At 38.9% G+C, this 14785-nt stretch overlaps 2 protein-coding genes across 4 annotated transcripts; one reads left to right on the top strand and one right to left on the bottom strand.

The window, feature by feature from the left end:
- Nucleotides 1-51: 51 nt before the first annotated feature.
- Nucleotides 52-3460, bottom strand: fosl1a (FOS like 1, AP-1 transcription factor subunit a). Of its 2 annotated transcripts, XM_056440102.1 has the most exons (5): nucleotides 3294-3460; nucleotides 3074-3180; nucleotides 2490-2741; nucleotides 1406-1513; nucleotides 52-1305 (listed from the first exon to the last, which is right to left on the bottom strand). In XM_056440102.1, exons 2-5 carry the CDS (start codon nucleotides 3173-3175, stop codon nucleotides 754-756), a joined length of 1014 nt encoding a protein of 337 aa, XP_056296077.1. In that variant the 5' UTR covers nucleotides 3176-3180; nucleotides 3294-3460; the 3' UTR covers nucleotides 52-753. The 2 variants fall into 2 exon arrangements, with proteins under 2 accessions (XP_056296077.1, XP_056296076.1); XM_056440101.1 differs by having other exon boundaries at nucleotides 3074-3460.
- A 2840-nt stretch (nucleotides 3461-6300) lies between these two features.
- Nucleotides 6301-13791, top strand: yif1a (Yip1 interacting factor homolog A (S. cerevisiae)). 2 transcript variants are annotated; one of them, XM_056439937.1, is made up of 9 exons: nucleotides 6301-6362; nucleotides 6738-6779; nucleotides 7381-7625; nucleotides 8779-8883; nucleotides 9547-9625; nucleotides 9706-9763; nucleotides 9867-10022; nucleotides 10284-10377; nucleotides 13068-13791. In XM_056439937.1, exons 2-9 carry the CDS (start codon nucleotides 6749-6751, stop codon nucleotides 13224-13226), a joined length of 927 nt encoding a protein of 308 aa, XP_056295912.1. In that variant the 5' UTR covers nucleotides 6301-6362; nucleotides 6738-6748; the 3' UTR covers nucleotides 13227-13791. The 2 variants fall into 2 exon arrangements, with proteins under 2 accessions (XP_056295912.1, XP_056295913.1); XM_056439938.1 differs by lacking the exon at nucleotides 6301-6362 and adding an exon at nucleotides 6387-6581.
- The last annotated feature ends 994 nt before the right edge of the window (nucleotides 13792-14785 follow it).

Raw genomic sequence — 14785 nt, 5'->3', positions numbered from 1 at the left:
ATAAGCTGACTAGTCAAATACTCCTGTCAGCCCAAAAGCATTTTCAATGCGTTGATTTTTAATGTGCAGTGAAGTTTAATCAAATCCTTCTGTTTCATTTTTACACACGATTGGACCTCCACAGATTTCCGACAGTCATGAACAAGTCATTTGCTCTTTATTGTCTGTTTAGTAGTACCGTTTTAACAAGAGATTAAAGTAAGGCACCACCAAAACAGTTCATCTGTCAGATACAATAAAAACATTACCAAAAATATATTACACTCAAGAATAAATATGTGGTTATACAATATATATTACCTCCTATGGCCCAGCCTTAGTAGTCAAATATTTGCATAGACAATATTAGGTTTCATAAAAGATTCATACAAAAATAAGGACCATTTACTTATAAGTACTCTATTTCCCTTGGTGAGGAAGTTCATAAAATGTGACATAACAATAACGTAACAATGTCAAAAGTTATTAAATGCAATATTATACTGCGATATCGTTATTAATATATTATTACAGTTATCACAGTTGTATTATTCTTTGATACTGTGTGCAATGCTTTGTTTTGAATCTCCAACAAACTCATTCCATCTATCTTTTAAAATGAGAAAAATAAATACTTTATATGAATATCAATACTTAAAATAGAGTAACATTCTTATCATCATTTTCATTTCCCTCTTCCCTTTTCCAGAGATCCTTATTGTCACACATGATGAAATTAACATTTGTGTTTTTCCAGGACGAGACGGCAGTAAATCACAGAGTGAGGATGGTCGGGGAGTGCAGGGAGTGATCCGATTGGTCTCCACTGCTGCTGCTGCGGCGATGAGCTATCCCACAGTGCTGAGGGACTTGAGAATGTTGGTTGTGTCCCTGGTGTAATGTAGCATGGGACGTGATGGAGGCACTAGTGTCTAAAGACGCAGAGGGATAGGTGAATACCATACCAGCTGTGAAGGGTAGGAGAGAGGGAGTAGATGTGAGAACCGGGGTGTGGAGAGAATCGGATTCAGTGGTAGAGGCAGCCAACTTGACATGCTTGGTAGGGATGGTTATCTTTGGTTTCGGCTTCTCCATCTTTAGTGGCAGTTTGGTCGAGGGTCCGGGTCTGCTAATCTCCTGTGACTCTAGTTTGACGCCTCCCAAAGAGGAAGTTGATGGGATTGGGTCAGAATCCGAATCAGAGTCCTCAATTTTACAAATGGGACGGTGAGCCTCCAGGACCAGCTCAAGCTTGTCTCTCTGCTTTTGTAATTCAGCTATTTCCTTCTGTAATTGGGACTTTTCGTCCTCCAGCTGATCAGTCTCCTACAACAAGGGAAAGCAGAGAGCAGAAATATGTGTAAAGTCCCTCATCTCTCGTTGTTGCCAATCATTAATCTTTTGTATTTGTACAATATTCACTTACATTTTGCAGTGTGTCTGTCAGCTCCCGACGGCGATTGCGACATTTTGCTGCAGCCAATTTATTCCTCTCCCTTCGTATTCTACGTCTCTGCATCTCTTCATGAGATAACTTTGATGAGAAAGGTAATATTAGATATTAAAATACATAAAATAAGTTAACAAAATATTAAATGTACAGAGAGACAATTTGGGGTGCAATCATAGACCTCATGACACATGTGAAATACTACCACCATGTGTGTGCACTGAGTCATCACAGTCATGGTGGCTGAATGATCTGGACATGTCTGAGCGTTTGTGCCTTTGTAACATCCTAACTCTGACTTCATCCAGCACCCTGCTGAATAATTGCTGTTGATAAAATAGTTCCCGCCCTTTGAGGGTGATGACTCACACTCAGACTCCAGTAGTGACTCAGGTGTGAGTCACATACCATGACTTACCCCTGTGAGTCATATGACAGTCCACTTCCTGAATAATGAAATTACAACGGGATGTGTGCCAACGTGTGTCTGATGAAACTAAAAACCTGTGGTGGTGCCAAAAATGCTGATGGTTTTTCAGGTCAAAGTTGCGTTGAACTGGGTCACTTTAACATCTCTGATATTGTGTTCTTGAACATAACATTGCTCTACTCACAAAAAGCAGATCTTCGCAAACAATGTGTCGCAGGTGATCATTTCACGAAGTCAACAAAGACTCAACAAAAACACCATCAAAGAACACAGACAGCGTGTGTTGGACTCTGGAGAGAATATTCTCCTTTTCAAAACTTATTTATATAATGTATTCAATAAATATATATATATATTGTCCATCCCCCATTTCTAAATTGATTCACTTGATATGTAAATCTAAAGGAAATGACTCAGAGAGCATTCCAGGATATTACACACTAGTTACGAAATGATTGAGCTCCTGTCACTCCTTCACTATCTGTATCCCCAGCAAGGAAAATATGTCTCCGAAGATAGCTTTTTTCATTTTGCTCCCTGGCTGACACACAATAAATCCACAATTACCAGTGTCTAAATCTGTGTATATATATTTGTAAAGTTTCAGAATCTGTTATTTATTTTTCTTACATGGTCATCGTTCCTGCGCCTTGTTGAAATAGTCGTGTTTGTGGCTGCTCTTATGACCCCTGGTCTGAGAAGATGGGAAGGTGGTGGACCCAGAGGCCGTGCCCCTGAGAGGGTTGGGTAGGGGGGTGCTGGAGATCGAGAAGGGCCCGGAGAATGCATGAGGGAGGGCTGGACCAACCACTGGAGGTCCTGGTTGGTTGTGATGGCATTAAGACTTGGTACAAACTGACTGCTGCCAGCCATTGTAAACTTCTAGAAAAATAGATTGAAAACATTGATTAGATAAAATTAGTGGAAGTACAACATGTATATATGAGCAAAACATATGGTTTCTGACATCTAAATGAAAAGTAATTTCATAACTGATGACCAAGCTTACCATTGTTACATACAGAGTGACAACGTGTATAACGACATAGAAGTTAGTAATGATGTGGCATTAACAGAAATACTTTATTGAAGCTTGAAATACGCAACTTTTAAAGAATTTGAGTTGTACTCTTTCAGTTTAGTTTAGATTATGTTTGACCCCCGAACTCTGGAGGTGATCTGTAGCACACCTAGTTTAATTAAGGTACACCTACCTGCTCCTGCTGTGTAGTTGTAGTGTTGGAGGTTCCCAGGGAGTTTGACCCAGAGCCGCTGCCTGTGTACATCGGGTTGCCTCTCCCAAAGTTTCGATCCATCCTTTCTATTTTAATGAAAGTAAAATGTGATCCGGCTGAGTTATAAAGCCTTCAGGTACCAAAACGGTACGTTCTGGTTGAATCTTCTGTGTCAATTCAAAACTCTGGGTAAACCCACCTTATTGCGGTAAATCGGTAGAGTCCAAACGGGTGCGTCTTCAAGGGGGGACAAGAAAAAAAATGTCGCGTCGCTTTTTTCCAAATCGCCTTACAACTTCCAAAAGCAACTTTCAGTGCAGCCTCTTGTTGTTAGTCAGTCATCTAGAAGCCAAAGTCTGGGAACGATTGTGAAGTTGTAAACTCTTAAAGCGGCACTATAGGTTCACTACGCCCCTCTGCGTTTACGGGAAATAGTGTTGTCTGGAACCTCTCACGAATCAAACCACGTGCCATGACGTCATTGACCATATATGGTGAGAGTTTCCTCCTGAGCGTCGGACCCGGGATTCCTCAGACTGAAACTACTACTGATGCAGTAGTGTATGGACATTTCCTACTCCAATGGAAGTACTGTCACTTATGTAATATATTGTATATACGCTAAGGTGAAATATGTCAATTAAAAATACAATTGGCCGAAGTTTAAAAACAAAAAACAAGAGTTATTTAAATGTTCGTCTGTTATTTAAATATTGTCTGTACTTTTTGGAGATAAGGACACAAATTAATCATTACAATTTCAACAAGCTAAGAGGAAAGGGAACTCACTAGAAAAGGTGTCATAGGTGTATCTCTGTTCTCACTGTAATTCAGCTTTATGAAATTACAAAACTAAAGTTGATTAGTTTTGTCTTTATTATGCAAACATACTGTTTTTTTCCATTTCCAATGCTTATGGGGAATTGACAACATGTTTGTGAGTTTGTACAATAGCCTATACTACTTAGAATTATTAAATTAATTAATTATAATTATAAAATAAAATACATTTACAATGGGTTTTTTGACTAACCTTAGAATAAATTAGTATGTTTAAAAATGTCAAGGTAACTTAACTTTACATTTCCAGATCCAGTTCAGAACATAAATATCTAGAAATGATGAAAACCTTTGTATTCTTCATAAATAAATAAATAAATAAAGTACAGATACTCTTAAGAGTAAATTACACCATTTGTGTCATAGCTGTCAGGTCTGATAATAGTTCATACTCTGGTACTTTTACATCATAAATATGAATTTCCACGTTGCATCATGTTTCCAGATTGGTTATTAAATAGATAATAATAACACTAATAATAACAATAATAATAATAATAATAATAATAATAATAATAATAATAATAATAATAATGGATTTTATTTGTGAAGCACTTTTCATTCGAAAAATAATCTAGAGATATAAAGTGTGCGGGTGAAGCTGGGTCCATGCTGTGCATAATTGTGTTGAGGTTTTTGGCAGTCACTCTCACTTCACAAACCACATCAATGTGCATACATGCCTGTGGAGATGAGTCAGTGCATTGCCACAAAGTTGCTCATTTATATCATCATCCTTTTCAAACACTGTGTTTTACTTGCAAGCACAATATAGTTGCGAGTAAAGATTAAAAAACTGCATGCTGTAGATTCAGTAAACTTAGTCTGTCCCAACAGCTGCTGACCTTGCAGCCCCTAAGGACAGAGTTCCCGGCAATGGTTGATTTCTTTTAGCTGTTGATGCACCAGTGTCTCACATTACAGTTAATTATTCTCCTCGAAGTAAGGATTGACCTTTTTTTTTAAAGAGACTCTAAAGTTAATTGGAAATACAATCTGTAGTCTTCTTTGGGGGGTGGGGGTGGAAACAGAACAAAATAGTGAAGATTAATCATCCTCAGAGTCATCTATGACGAGTGGCCTTCTGTCTCCTTTTAACTTGTGAATGAGAATCGAGACAATGACCAAACACTGAAACTGCCAATAGCATGGAACTTAACAAAGCCTAGCTGATGCTCAATGGCCCATCTCACTGAGTCTAAGATTTCAGATTTCACCAAATTGCATCCTGTCATCAACAGGACACACATGCAGGATGTTATATTTTTTATGTGGTTGATGGTATCATATGAAGGGAATATGGGGTAAAGGTGAGTGCCAGATGACTAAAGCTTCAGGAATGCATGATGACACACTTGCACACTTGTGACATGTGCCAACATGTTTCCCCTGATTAAATCCATTCAACCACCAGGGGTTTCAGTCTTATTTGTTTAGAAAATGTCTGCTAGTCAGACATACACATTTGGGTGTGTAAAAAAAACATTTTAAGTTAAAGTACATACATTGTTTTCAGATTTTCCCAATAAAAGTTTAACATTTTCTGGAGCAGATGAAGGAAATTTAGATTGAATTACCATTTACTCAACCTCCAAACACTCCTCTATACCCACACACCCATCCATCCCACACACATAATTAACATAGCATAAAAGCATCCTCATGACAACTGTTTATTTGGTTTTGTGGGTCTTGGCTTGTGAATGTAAGCCTTAAGTGCCTTGATCTTTATATAACCAGATTGTACAGTGCAGTTTTGCACATGCCTGTACAAAAAACAGTGTCATGAATCGGTGAGGTAGCGTTAAATATCAAGAAATAACTACTTTTAAAAAAAACATTTGAATAATATCAAATTACTAAAATCCAAATGATTTGGGAAATATTATTTAACTTGGTATTGAACAGGTTAAAGGTACAGTAGCAGTTTAATGAACTCCGGTATGGAGGGTAATTATTTTGAAGCACTGTAGAGGTAGTAACATTAAATCCTTAAATGTATAACTTAATACCTCAAGATAGTAATTCAAACTGTTGGAATCATTAGCAACCAAAAGTAGAACAAGTTAAAGTCCAGCTGGAGCTAATTCTAAAGGCGTTTAGTCATTTTATGTTATTTTAAGTTTCATGAATATAACATATGCTAATAATGCAAAGTTTGCAAACTCAATAATTTGCACCAGATGGGATACATTGAAAAGAGTAACGTTAAATTAAAACAAAACACGCACCATAATTCCTTAAAACGCAGTGGAGCAACGTTATAAGTGTAAAGTAAGAGTTTCACGTGTAACTTTAAGTAGCGGCAGGAACGCTGTACTGTGTCTTCGTGATCTGCCACGCAGGCAATGTGAAGTCGACCAACCGCAGTGGGTGGGCGGGTCCTCAGCAACAGCCACGTCGCGAGCTAACAACGTTAGCTGTGCAGGTGAGTGCTCTCGTGCTCGTTGTTTACTTCATTACTTTGTCCCTCAGTCAACCCGTGTGAGCATTTGACATGTTACTGTTGCAGACTGTGTGTTTCTCAAACGCGCGGCTGCATCACGTGTTTCAAAACATATGAGTGATATTAACTTAGCTGGCCGGACGAGCTAGCTAGCATGAACCGGCTGCCATAGTGGTGACTGTTGGAGACGTTTATACAGAGGTTAGCTAGCAGGTGTGAGCCTCTTACTAACGTTAATATCGTGTTAACTAATTACATGTTCTCAATGCTATCTGTATAACATAACGGTGTGTAATCTACCTCTAAGTTAACCAGCGGAGCGGAAACGTAGCTAACGTGTCATTGTTTTTTTTTAAGCGAACGTCACAATGGACTTGCCACATCAGGGGTTCAGACCAAGTAAGTGGAAATATGAATCACTGCGTTACCATCACTTATTCATTGTGTAAAATATTTGCAAAATACCCGTCCGTGGTTTCTACTTCCTATTTTATTACTTGAGCTCAACGGGTGAGAAAACAGCTACACAAACATGATCCCAGTTTATTAGGTAATCAGATCGACATGAATGCAGTTTTAATACACCAGTTACTTGAATGAATACTACTCGCAAGAGGGTTATAGTGACTATGCTATTAGATTATCCTAGGGTGGAGAACATATTAGAAACCTATGTAGTATGATGCAATACAATTCAACAGCACCACAAACTACAGCCTTCAAAATGCCCACACCAACACCTGTTGAAAAAATACTTTTAACAACATCTTTAACTTATAACCTTTTGTGAAGGATTTAGTGCATTAACTTTATTAGTTTGTATTATACTGCATTAGTTTTAGCTTAAGGTATCTAGTAAACTGGCAACTCAGTGTAAACCTTCACAGCCTGTTGATTTAGCTTATAATTAGATAGTAACTCTATGAAATGTAAATAAAGTCAGTTTTTTGTGTATGTATATTCACCCCTTATTTACTCCCTTGTGTCCATCCATTCACAGCTAAACCAAGGGCTCGTGCAGCTCCCTCCACAGCTGACTCTATCCTTTTTGATGACACCAGCTCTGTAGCACCAGCAATGAACAATCAAGGCTACTACACTCCTGGGTACAATATGGCAGGACCCTCGCATGACATGCAAGGAGGTGCTGTGCCGAACAACATGTTTGCTGACCCAATGGCCAATGCTGCAATGGTGTACGGCTCCTCATTAGCAAACCAAGGAAAAGATATGATGAACAAAGAGGTGAGAAAAACATGTGATGTACTATGGTTTCCTTAACCCTTGTGTTGCCTTCGGGTCATTTTGACCCGAGTCAATATTTAACCCTTGTGTCGCCTTCAGGTCAATTTGACCCCATTCAATGTTTAATGTCGGTGTTCTTTCGGGAGTCAACAAACAAACATAAAGTACCTCACACTTAAACTTGGAAAACAATATTAATTCTAATAATTTTCTGTAGATTTTAATAGCTGGGGTCATATTGACCTCAAGGGTAAAATATGTTAGTAAATATAAAGGTAACAGGAGGGTTAAACATTGAATCGGGTCATATTGACCCGAAGGCGACAGGAGGGTGTAATATTTAATCGGGTCAAATTGACCCGAAGGCAACACAAGGGTTAAGATATGACGTATGCTACAGATTGGGGTGTTAATGCAGTGACCTATAAATACAGTACTGTGTCTTTGGGCATTAAATCTCAAATTGCCAATTATAAATACTGAAGATGCACCAATTGCAATTTCTTTGGGCCGATTTCAGATATATTTTCAAAAGTCTAACCTAATTCAGATTTTCTGTCTATCTAAAAAATATATATATATATATGATTCGAAAGCATCCACAAATAATAAGTAAATCCAAACTGTCCTAGTTTTTTGCAACTTCTGTGTTACAAAGTATGAACTGTGTGGCTGTACTGTGTAACAACTGCCTCTGTGTATAACATGCATGTGTCTGAGACTGACTGGTCAGTTAATCGATCTGGCATATCTTGTAAATTCAGATTTGAATGCACCGCAAACCAACTGAACCATTTTTACAAGCTTTTGCTGTAGCTATATGGCGAAGCAGACAAAGCAAGACAGAGCCTGTTTTTGTCCATGTAAGTGTGACAAAGGTGAATCAACAAGTTCATAATTTTCGGATTTTCAACATGGAGAACTGTACAGACCGGTTCTTTTATTGACATAGCCACTCTCCAGGAGCAGTCTAATACTTTCTAAAATGTTTCTTTGCCTGATTAGTAGTCGGGGTGAAACCAATGTTGTTCTACTGGATTGTTAGCTTTAATACTCAGATGTATCAGATGTGACGCAACTGTATTAATTACCCTTTGGCAGAATGTCACTCTTCATCCGTAGAGTTAATGTTTGCCCTTCCTTTCTTTTTCAGATCAGCAGATTCATGTCCGTGAACAAGCTGAAATACTTCTTTGCAGTTGACACCAAATATGTAATGAAGAAACTCATGATCCTCATGTTCCCTTACACACATCAGGTAATCAGTGCCATCCACTCTTCAGACTTTGTCCTACATCAATGTACAGGGAGACACAAAACATTCAATCACATGCATAACTGCTTGATAATTTCCCCTGGTATCATTATTTCACCCACTTATCAATTGAAACCACGCAAACAATTTAATCAGCCACTTAATCACCACTCCAGCTTCATTTCTGAACATAAGAATGCTCTGTTTGCCAGTGCGGATATAAAAGCTCAGTTCATTCCCACACACTATCTTACTGAGATTGTAAATTAAGTCACAACTCCAAACATTTTGTGCCCTGATAATGTACAAACAACACAGAGTGCAAACTCTCCTTACAAGAGCAGGGTGACAAAGTCTAACTAAAAAAGAAACCTATCTTGATTTACTTTTCCCACAACGTCAAATTAAGCTTTTAAGTGGAATATTTATTTATGTGTTCACTCCATTCTTACTTCTAATGATCATCTACTTTTGCCCCTAATTGATTATTGAGCTTTTATCCTATCAAGTTTAAATTTGACTTTAATGTTATTGTTTCATGTAAGCTAAGTTGTTCTATCTTGTAAACCCTTCAGGTGAAGAAGAGCACCAAACATAATTTATCTGTAATATCTAATTTGGTTTTTCCCGATTGTGATTGGTCCTGTACTTGTGTGTTCATGGTAGGATTGGGAAGTTCGTTACCATCGGGACGCTCCACTGACTCCAAGACAGGATGTAAATGCACCAGATCTTTACATACCAAGTAAGTTTTCTAAAAATTAAAATGATCAAAAGCAGATCATTTTGTGATCTAATGTTTTAGGTGTACTTTTTGTCTTTTAGCGATGGCTTTCATCACCTACATTTTACTGGCTGGAATGGCCCTAGGCATTCAAAAACGGTGAATGACTCTTCCTTATCTAATTTTGTTTATGACTAATGATGAAAGTTAATTAGTTGATCAAATATGTTAAACACAGGGTGTGTATTTTCTTTGTGTGAAGGTTCAGTCCAGAGGTCCTTGGACTGTGTGCCAGCACCGCCCTCGTGTGGGTAATCATCGAAGTCTTGTTGATGTTGTTGAGTTTGTACCTGCTGACGGTACACAGCGACCTCTCGACCTTTGATCTCATTGCCTACAGTGGATACAAATATGTTGGGTAATTATCAAGTTATACTTAAGCTGTACTTATACTTATATACTACGATGATATGAGGGTTAGTTTTATAACAAAGTTTAACCTGTTGTATATTATAGCTGCTAAATCAAAGATCTAAATATAGTTATTCATATTCAGCTTAGTGGTTAAAAAGTACCTTTTGTAAATACGGCATTTTTATATTGAACTCTGCTCATGTTGGTTGCATTATGAATTAATATTGAACGATATTCTGAATATCTTTTCATGCTTCTCTTCTAGGATGATCTTCACCGTGTTGTGTGGCTTATTGTTCGGCAGCGACGGATATTATGTGGCACTCGTGTGGTCCTCTTGCGCCCTTATGTTCTTCATTGTAAGTATTTTGAGCTAATTTTGGAAGTTAATTTAGATTTAGTCCTAAAGGTGCGTTCACACCAAAAGCGAAACTATTTTTCGCGTCGCCCAAAACGCGTGAGTTTACTCGCTCGACCATTCACCGTGTTCTCGCGTCGAGACGCTCCGCGAGGGGCGGGGCTTATCTCCGTGTCTCGTCTCCGTAAAGACCGTTATCATTTCCTTCATCCACCAGAATAACTAACCACTAGTTCTGCTTTATATTTGTTGTGGAAATCCCACACACTAACGCCCTCGTGTTTGGGTTCATGACATCACCCGTAGGCTCACTCAGCTCGGTCACTTTCACCGATGAAGTTACTGTTACGTCTGAAAGACTTCCGCTTCCAGCGCTACGAGAGCGGAACTCAAGAGCTGATTGGCCGAGTTGCGAGATTACCGCCTCAAAGTTGAAATATTTCAACTCGGGGCGAAAATTTTGCCGCTGTAAACGCGACACCCACATCGCGGCGCCCACATCGCGCCCGGGAAAATATCGCGTCTATCGCAGCCACGCGCGTCTGTACGTTGACTTATCATGGGATTCAGTCGCGCGAAAAAAGTTTCGCTTTTGGTGTGAACGCACCTTTACTCTTAAGCCGTAAATGTGTATTAGTTTAAATCCCAACTCCGGTATTTTTATCCTTAATAGCCTATTCCCAACGTTTTCTCTGTACTTGTTTTCGTCATTACTCTTCGTCCAAATCTGACCTTTTGTCAGCTTTTTTTTAAATTTAGTTTTATGTTCTTGTGTCAAATGTCCTTTTTCAGTTTTCCACTTATATTGAGCATTTCAGTCAATCCAGTTTGGCCATAATGAATAGTTTTCTCATTTAGTCCAACATATTTTCTCATAGGAATTTATCTGATTAAAACACTGGTTGAATGATTAAGAATCTAGCTTAGTAGTTATTGCAGTATTGTTTTTCTTCAGTTAAACATTGTTCAGAAAAGGTGCTAATTTCCTATGTAGGTCAGATAATTGCATATATCGAAGCTGTGTTTGACCATTTCAGTTCTTTCCTGGGGTATTTTATAAAACAATATCAAAGAAACAAATATGCAGCGTACACAGCGAAAAAGGTACAGGGAATACACACTAAACAATATAGATCATCAACCTTTTTAAGGCCATGATCCCTGACCTCTGCCTTGGTGCCCGGCAAGATCTACCTATTGAGGCGTTGAGACAGAAAAAGACTTTACTTACAACTTGAGGCTTACAATTTCAGTGCAACTACCAATATTCACTGTTGTATTTATCAACTGAAGTTACAACACAATACTGATAAAATTCTCAGTCAGTGCAACACAATTTAAGTTTTGTTCAGCTCTCTGTCCCATCGCAATGCCATCAGAAGTCATGTGACTCAAGTCAGTGTGATGGCTGTGACTGAAAACTGTCTGTGCATGCCTTGGAGTTTGACTCATAAGCACAGACAGCCAGTCTGTGACTGAACACGGTCTCCGAGTACCTTTTTATAGTTCAGCACAGACAGTCTCGCAGGTGTATCTTAGTAAGCCGGCTCCTGGACTTTGATTTGGTGATTTTCTTGACTCCACTTATGCAGTTTTTGGGATACATTTGGCATTTGTGAAAGTTCTCATCTGGGATTTGTTCTGAACTTAGACTGTTGGTGATTACATTCACAACAACTGTACATACAGTTTCAGATTTAAATCATTATAGTGATAATACGAGAATATTTGTGTCATTAACAATTACGTAGTTATTCTACGAGGTATCGTAATATCATAAAATAAACAAAAGCACTACACGAACAAATGTAAGTGAATAAATAAATAGACACTATATAGCCACAGTGGAATAGAATAGACAAATCTACATTGTGCAACAGTATCTGCACTTCTGCACCGATGAAGTTACTTCTCAGTTTATTCGACCGGTGCTCGCTTTCACTTTGACATGATTTGAATCAGTCTGGAGTTAATATGTCTCTTCAGTTGCATGCCCTTATAAGGAGCTGTTGGGGCGTTTCTGTATGCAAATCCAGGTGCACAGAGGGAGTACAGCTGAGAACACTTTGACTGTAAGAATCCATTTGCAGGCGTTCATGAATCAGGCGGAGATCTTTTCTGACGTTGGTCTTCCGAAGTCCGTAAGAGAACTTTTCAGAAGACACTTCAGAAAATGTTTGGGAATGAAGCCCAATGTGTTTCTGAATTTTTGGTCATTTTATTTTCGAGAGCGATAGTCTCCAAGATCGATGGGTTGGCGACCACTGATTATAAATAATCCTTACAGTGCAACCACCAAGTGTGATAAAAAATAAAGTACACCATCCTTACAATTGCATGTCATTTAGCAGACGCTTTTATGCAACGCGACGTATAATCATGTTGCATTCATACACCGTAGACATAGCTACAGGGTGCAGCTCAGGGTAAAGTGTCTCTCTAATGGACACATCGACTAGAGCGGGGATTGAACCTCTAACCCCCTGATTGAAAGACGGACCTGATAACCACTGACCCACAATTGCGCGTATCTTATTTATCTTCCCATCTTGCATGCACAATTACATGTTGTAACTAAAATACCTCAACAATGACTTGCACATTACTTCACATATCCTACAATGTTTTACTGCAAAACCATACTGTTTTTGTTGCTTTATTTTCAGTTTACAGATGTTTCTGTCTTTGCAGGTCCGATCTCTGAAAATGAAAATCCTTCCCTCTCTCTCTTCGGACTCCATTGGAACTGGATCCAGTGTGAAACACCAATTTCGGCTTTATATCACTGTGGCGACTGCAGTGTTTCAGCCAGTGGTCATATACTGGTTAACCTCTCATTTGGTCAGGTGACCGTGATGCAGTCAATTAACTTCAAGTCCAATTTTATTGGAGCTAAAACATGTTGAGTGTTTGTACACCTGCCTTTATACGCTTGTTTTTCAGTAAACTCAAAACCTATGTAGACGTTGTTGGACTGCAGCGTCTCTTGTGGTTATTAATGAAATGTTTCACTGATTTAACCACAAAGTGTGACACAGAAACTGTCTCATGAACAGTAGTTCTGACAAATGATTATTTTTGGCCACCTAACTTTGAAGACAAGGGCTTTCTTTGTGAAATCTGTTTCATCATAACTTTGATTCAGTTTAAATTTCTTTTTTATATAATGTACCTGGAACTGCTTTCCAGTATTTCACCCCACAGTACACACACACACACACACTGTACACACACACACACAGACAGACATAAAATGCACATTACACATGATTCAAGTACCATTTTTCTGGTATGGTGGGTATGTTGCATTATCCCTCTATCTTGTGAGTCTTGGATTGTATTTATCTACATTTGACAAAGCATGTTTTGATTTTTTTTAGGGAATAAATAAATATATTTAGCTTGGGGAATTCAATTGGAACTGTTTGTGAGGTCTTTTTTGTGTTCTATAAATAGACATGATGCCGCATTAGAGCTGCTTTTGATACTTAAAGTACTATTTACTGTCTACATTTTATTCATTTTAGTATAAAGACTTAATACTTATTTCACTACTGGCATTTTGGTACTGCTCATCGTTTCGTCCTTAACTTTCTTGCAACACTTTAAAAAATTGCTCTGTCCGTGTTCACTATTCTAGCCGTCAAGTTATCTACCTTTTCTACTCTCAATCATTAAACCAACTTCAAACCTGATCATTACTACCACATATACAATTTTTTCTGAATTTTAACCCCAGTACTGTTATAATAAAATATATGTAATGACTTTTTGTAGGCTAGGCTTTTTTTCAGTAATGTGTCAAATGGTGAACAACAACATGTATGTTGATGCATTGTATCAAACGTATAATGCAGCAGCAGCAATGTCACTAGTGGAAACCAGGAAGATATCATCACCGCTTCATAGGGCAAACGCGAGAAAATGGCTGAATCTGATGGAAAATAGTAAAAACCAGCCAGGGCTTCAGATTATGAATCATCACTTGTGAGACTGTTGTAGTTCATACAGCTGGCACCCCCTCCAGACTGGCCGGGCTGGACTTGAGCTGGATCCTGGACCCCCTGAACACCCTTGCCACTGGGATCCTGACCGCCAGGCCCAGGGTGGTCAGGTGGTCACACACACCAGAACCTCCCCTCCCCTACAGTGATCCCCCAGGGCCCCGTCCTCAGCCCCCTACACACATGACTGTGCACACACCATGTTGTGTGGCCAGGTCATCAACCATGGATCACACCACGTCATGACAACGGTGTGGTGGCCTGCGAGAAGGCACGACTGAGGCCTACCTGCCAGGCCAGGCTAACTGATCTGTCACTCCAGCAGGACAACAGCCTCTATCAATTGTGGAAAAAGGAAGGTTTATTGTTGTGGGAGGAGGGAGCAACAACACAGAAGAGAGGACA

This window comes from Pseudoliparis swirei, chromosome 19 (assembly GCF_029220125.1).
Source record: "Pseudoliparis swirei isolate HS2019 ecotype Mariana Trench chromosome 19, NWPU_hadal_v1, whole genome shotgun sequence".
Lineage (NCBI taxonomy): Eukaryota > Metazoa > Chordata > Actinopteri > Perciformes > Liparidae > Pseudoliparis > Pseudoliparis swirei.
Note: the sequence above shows the minus strand (reverse complement) of the source record. Positions and strands in the feature narration are given on the sequence as shown.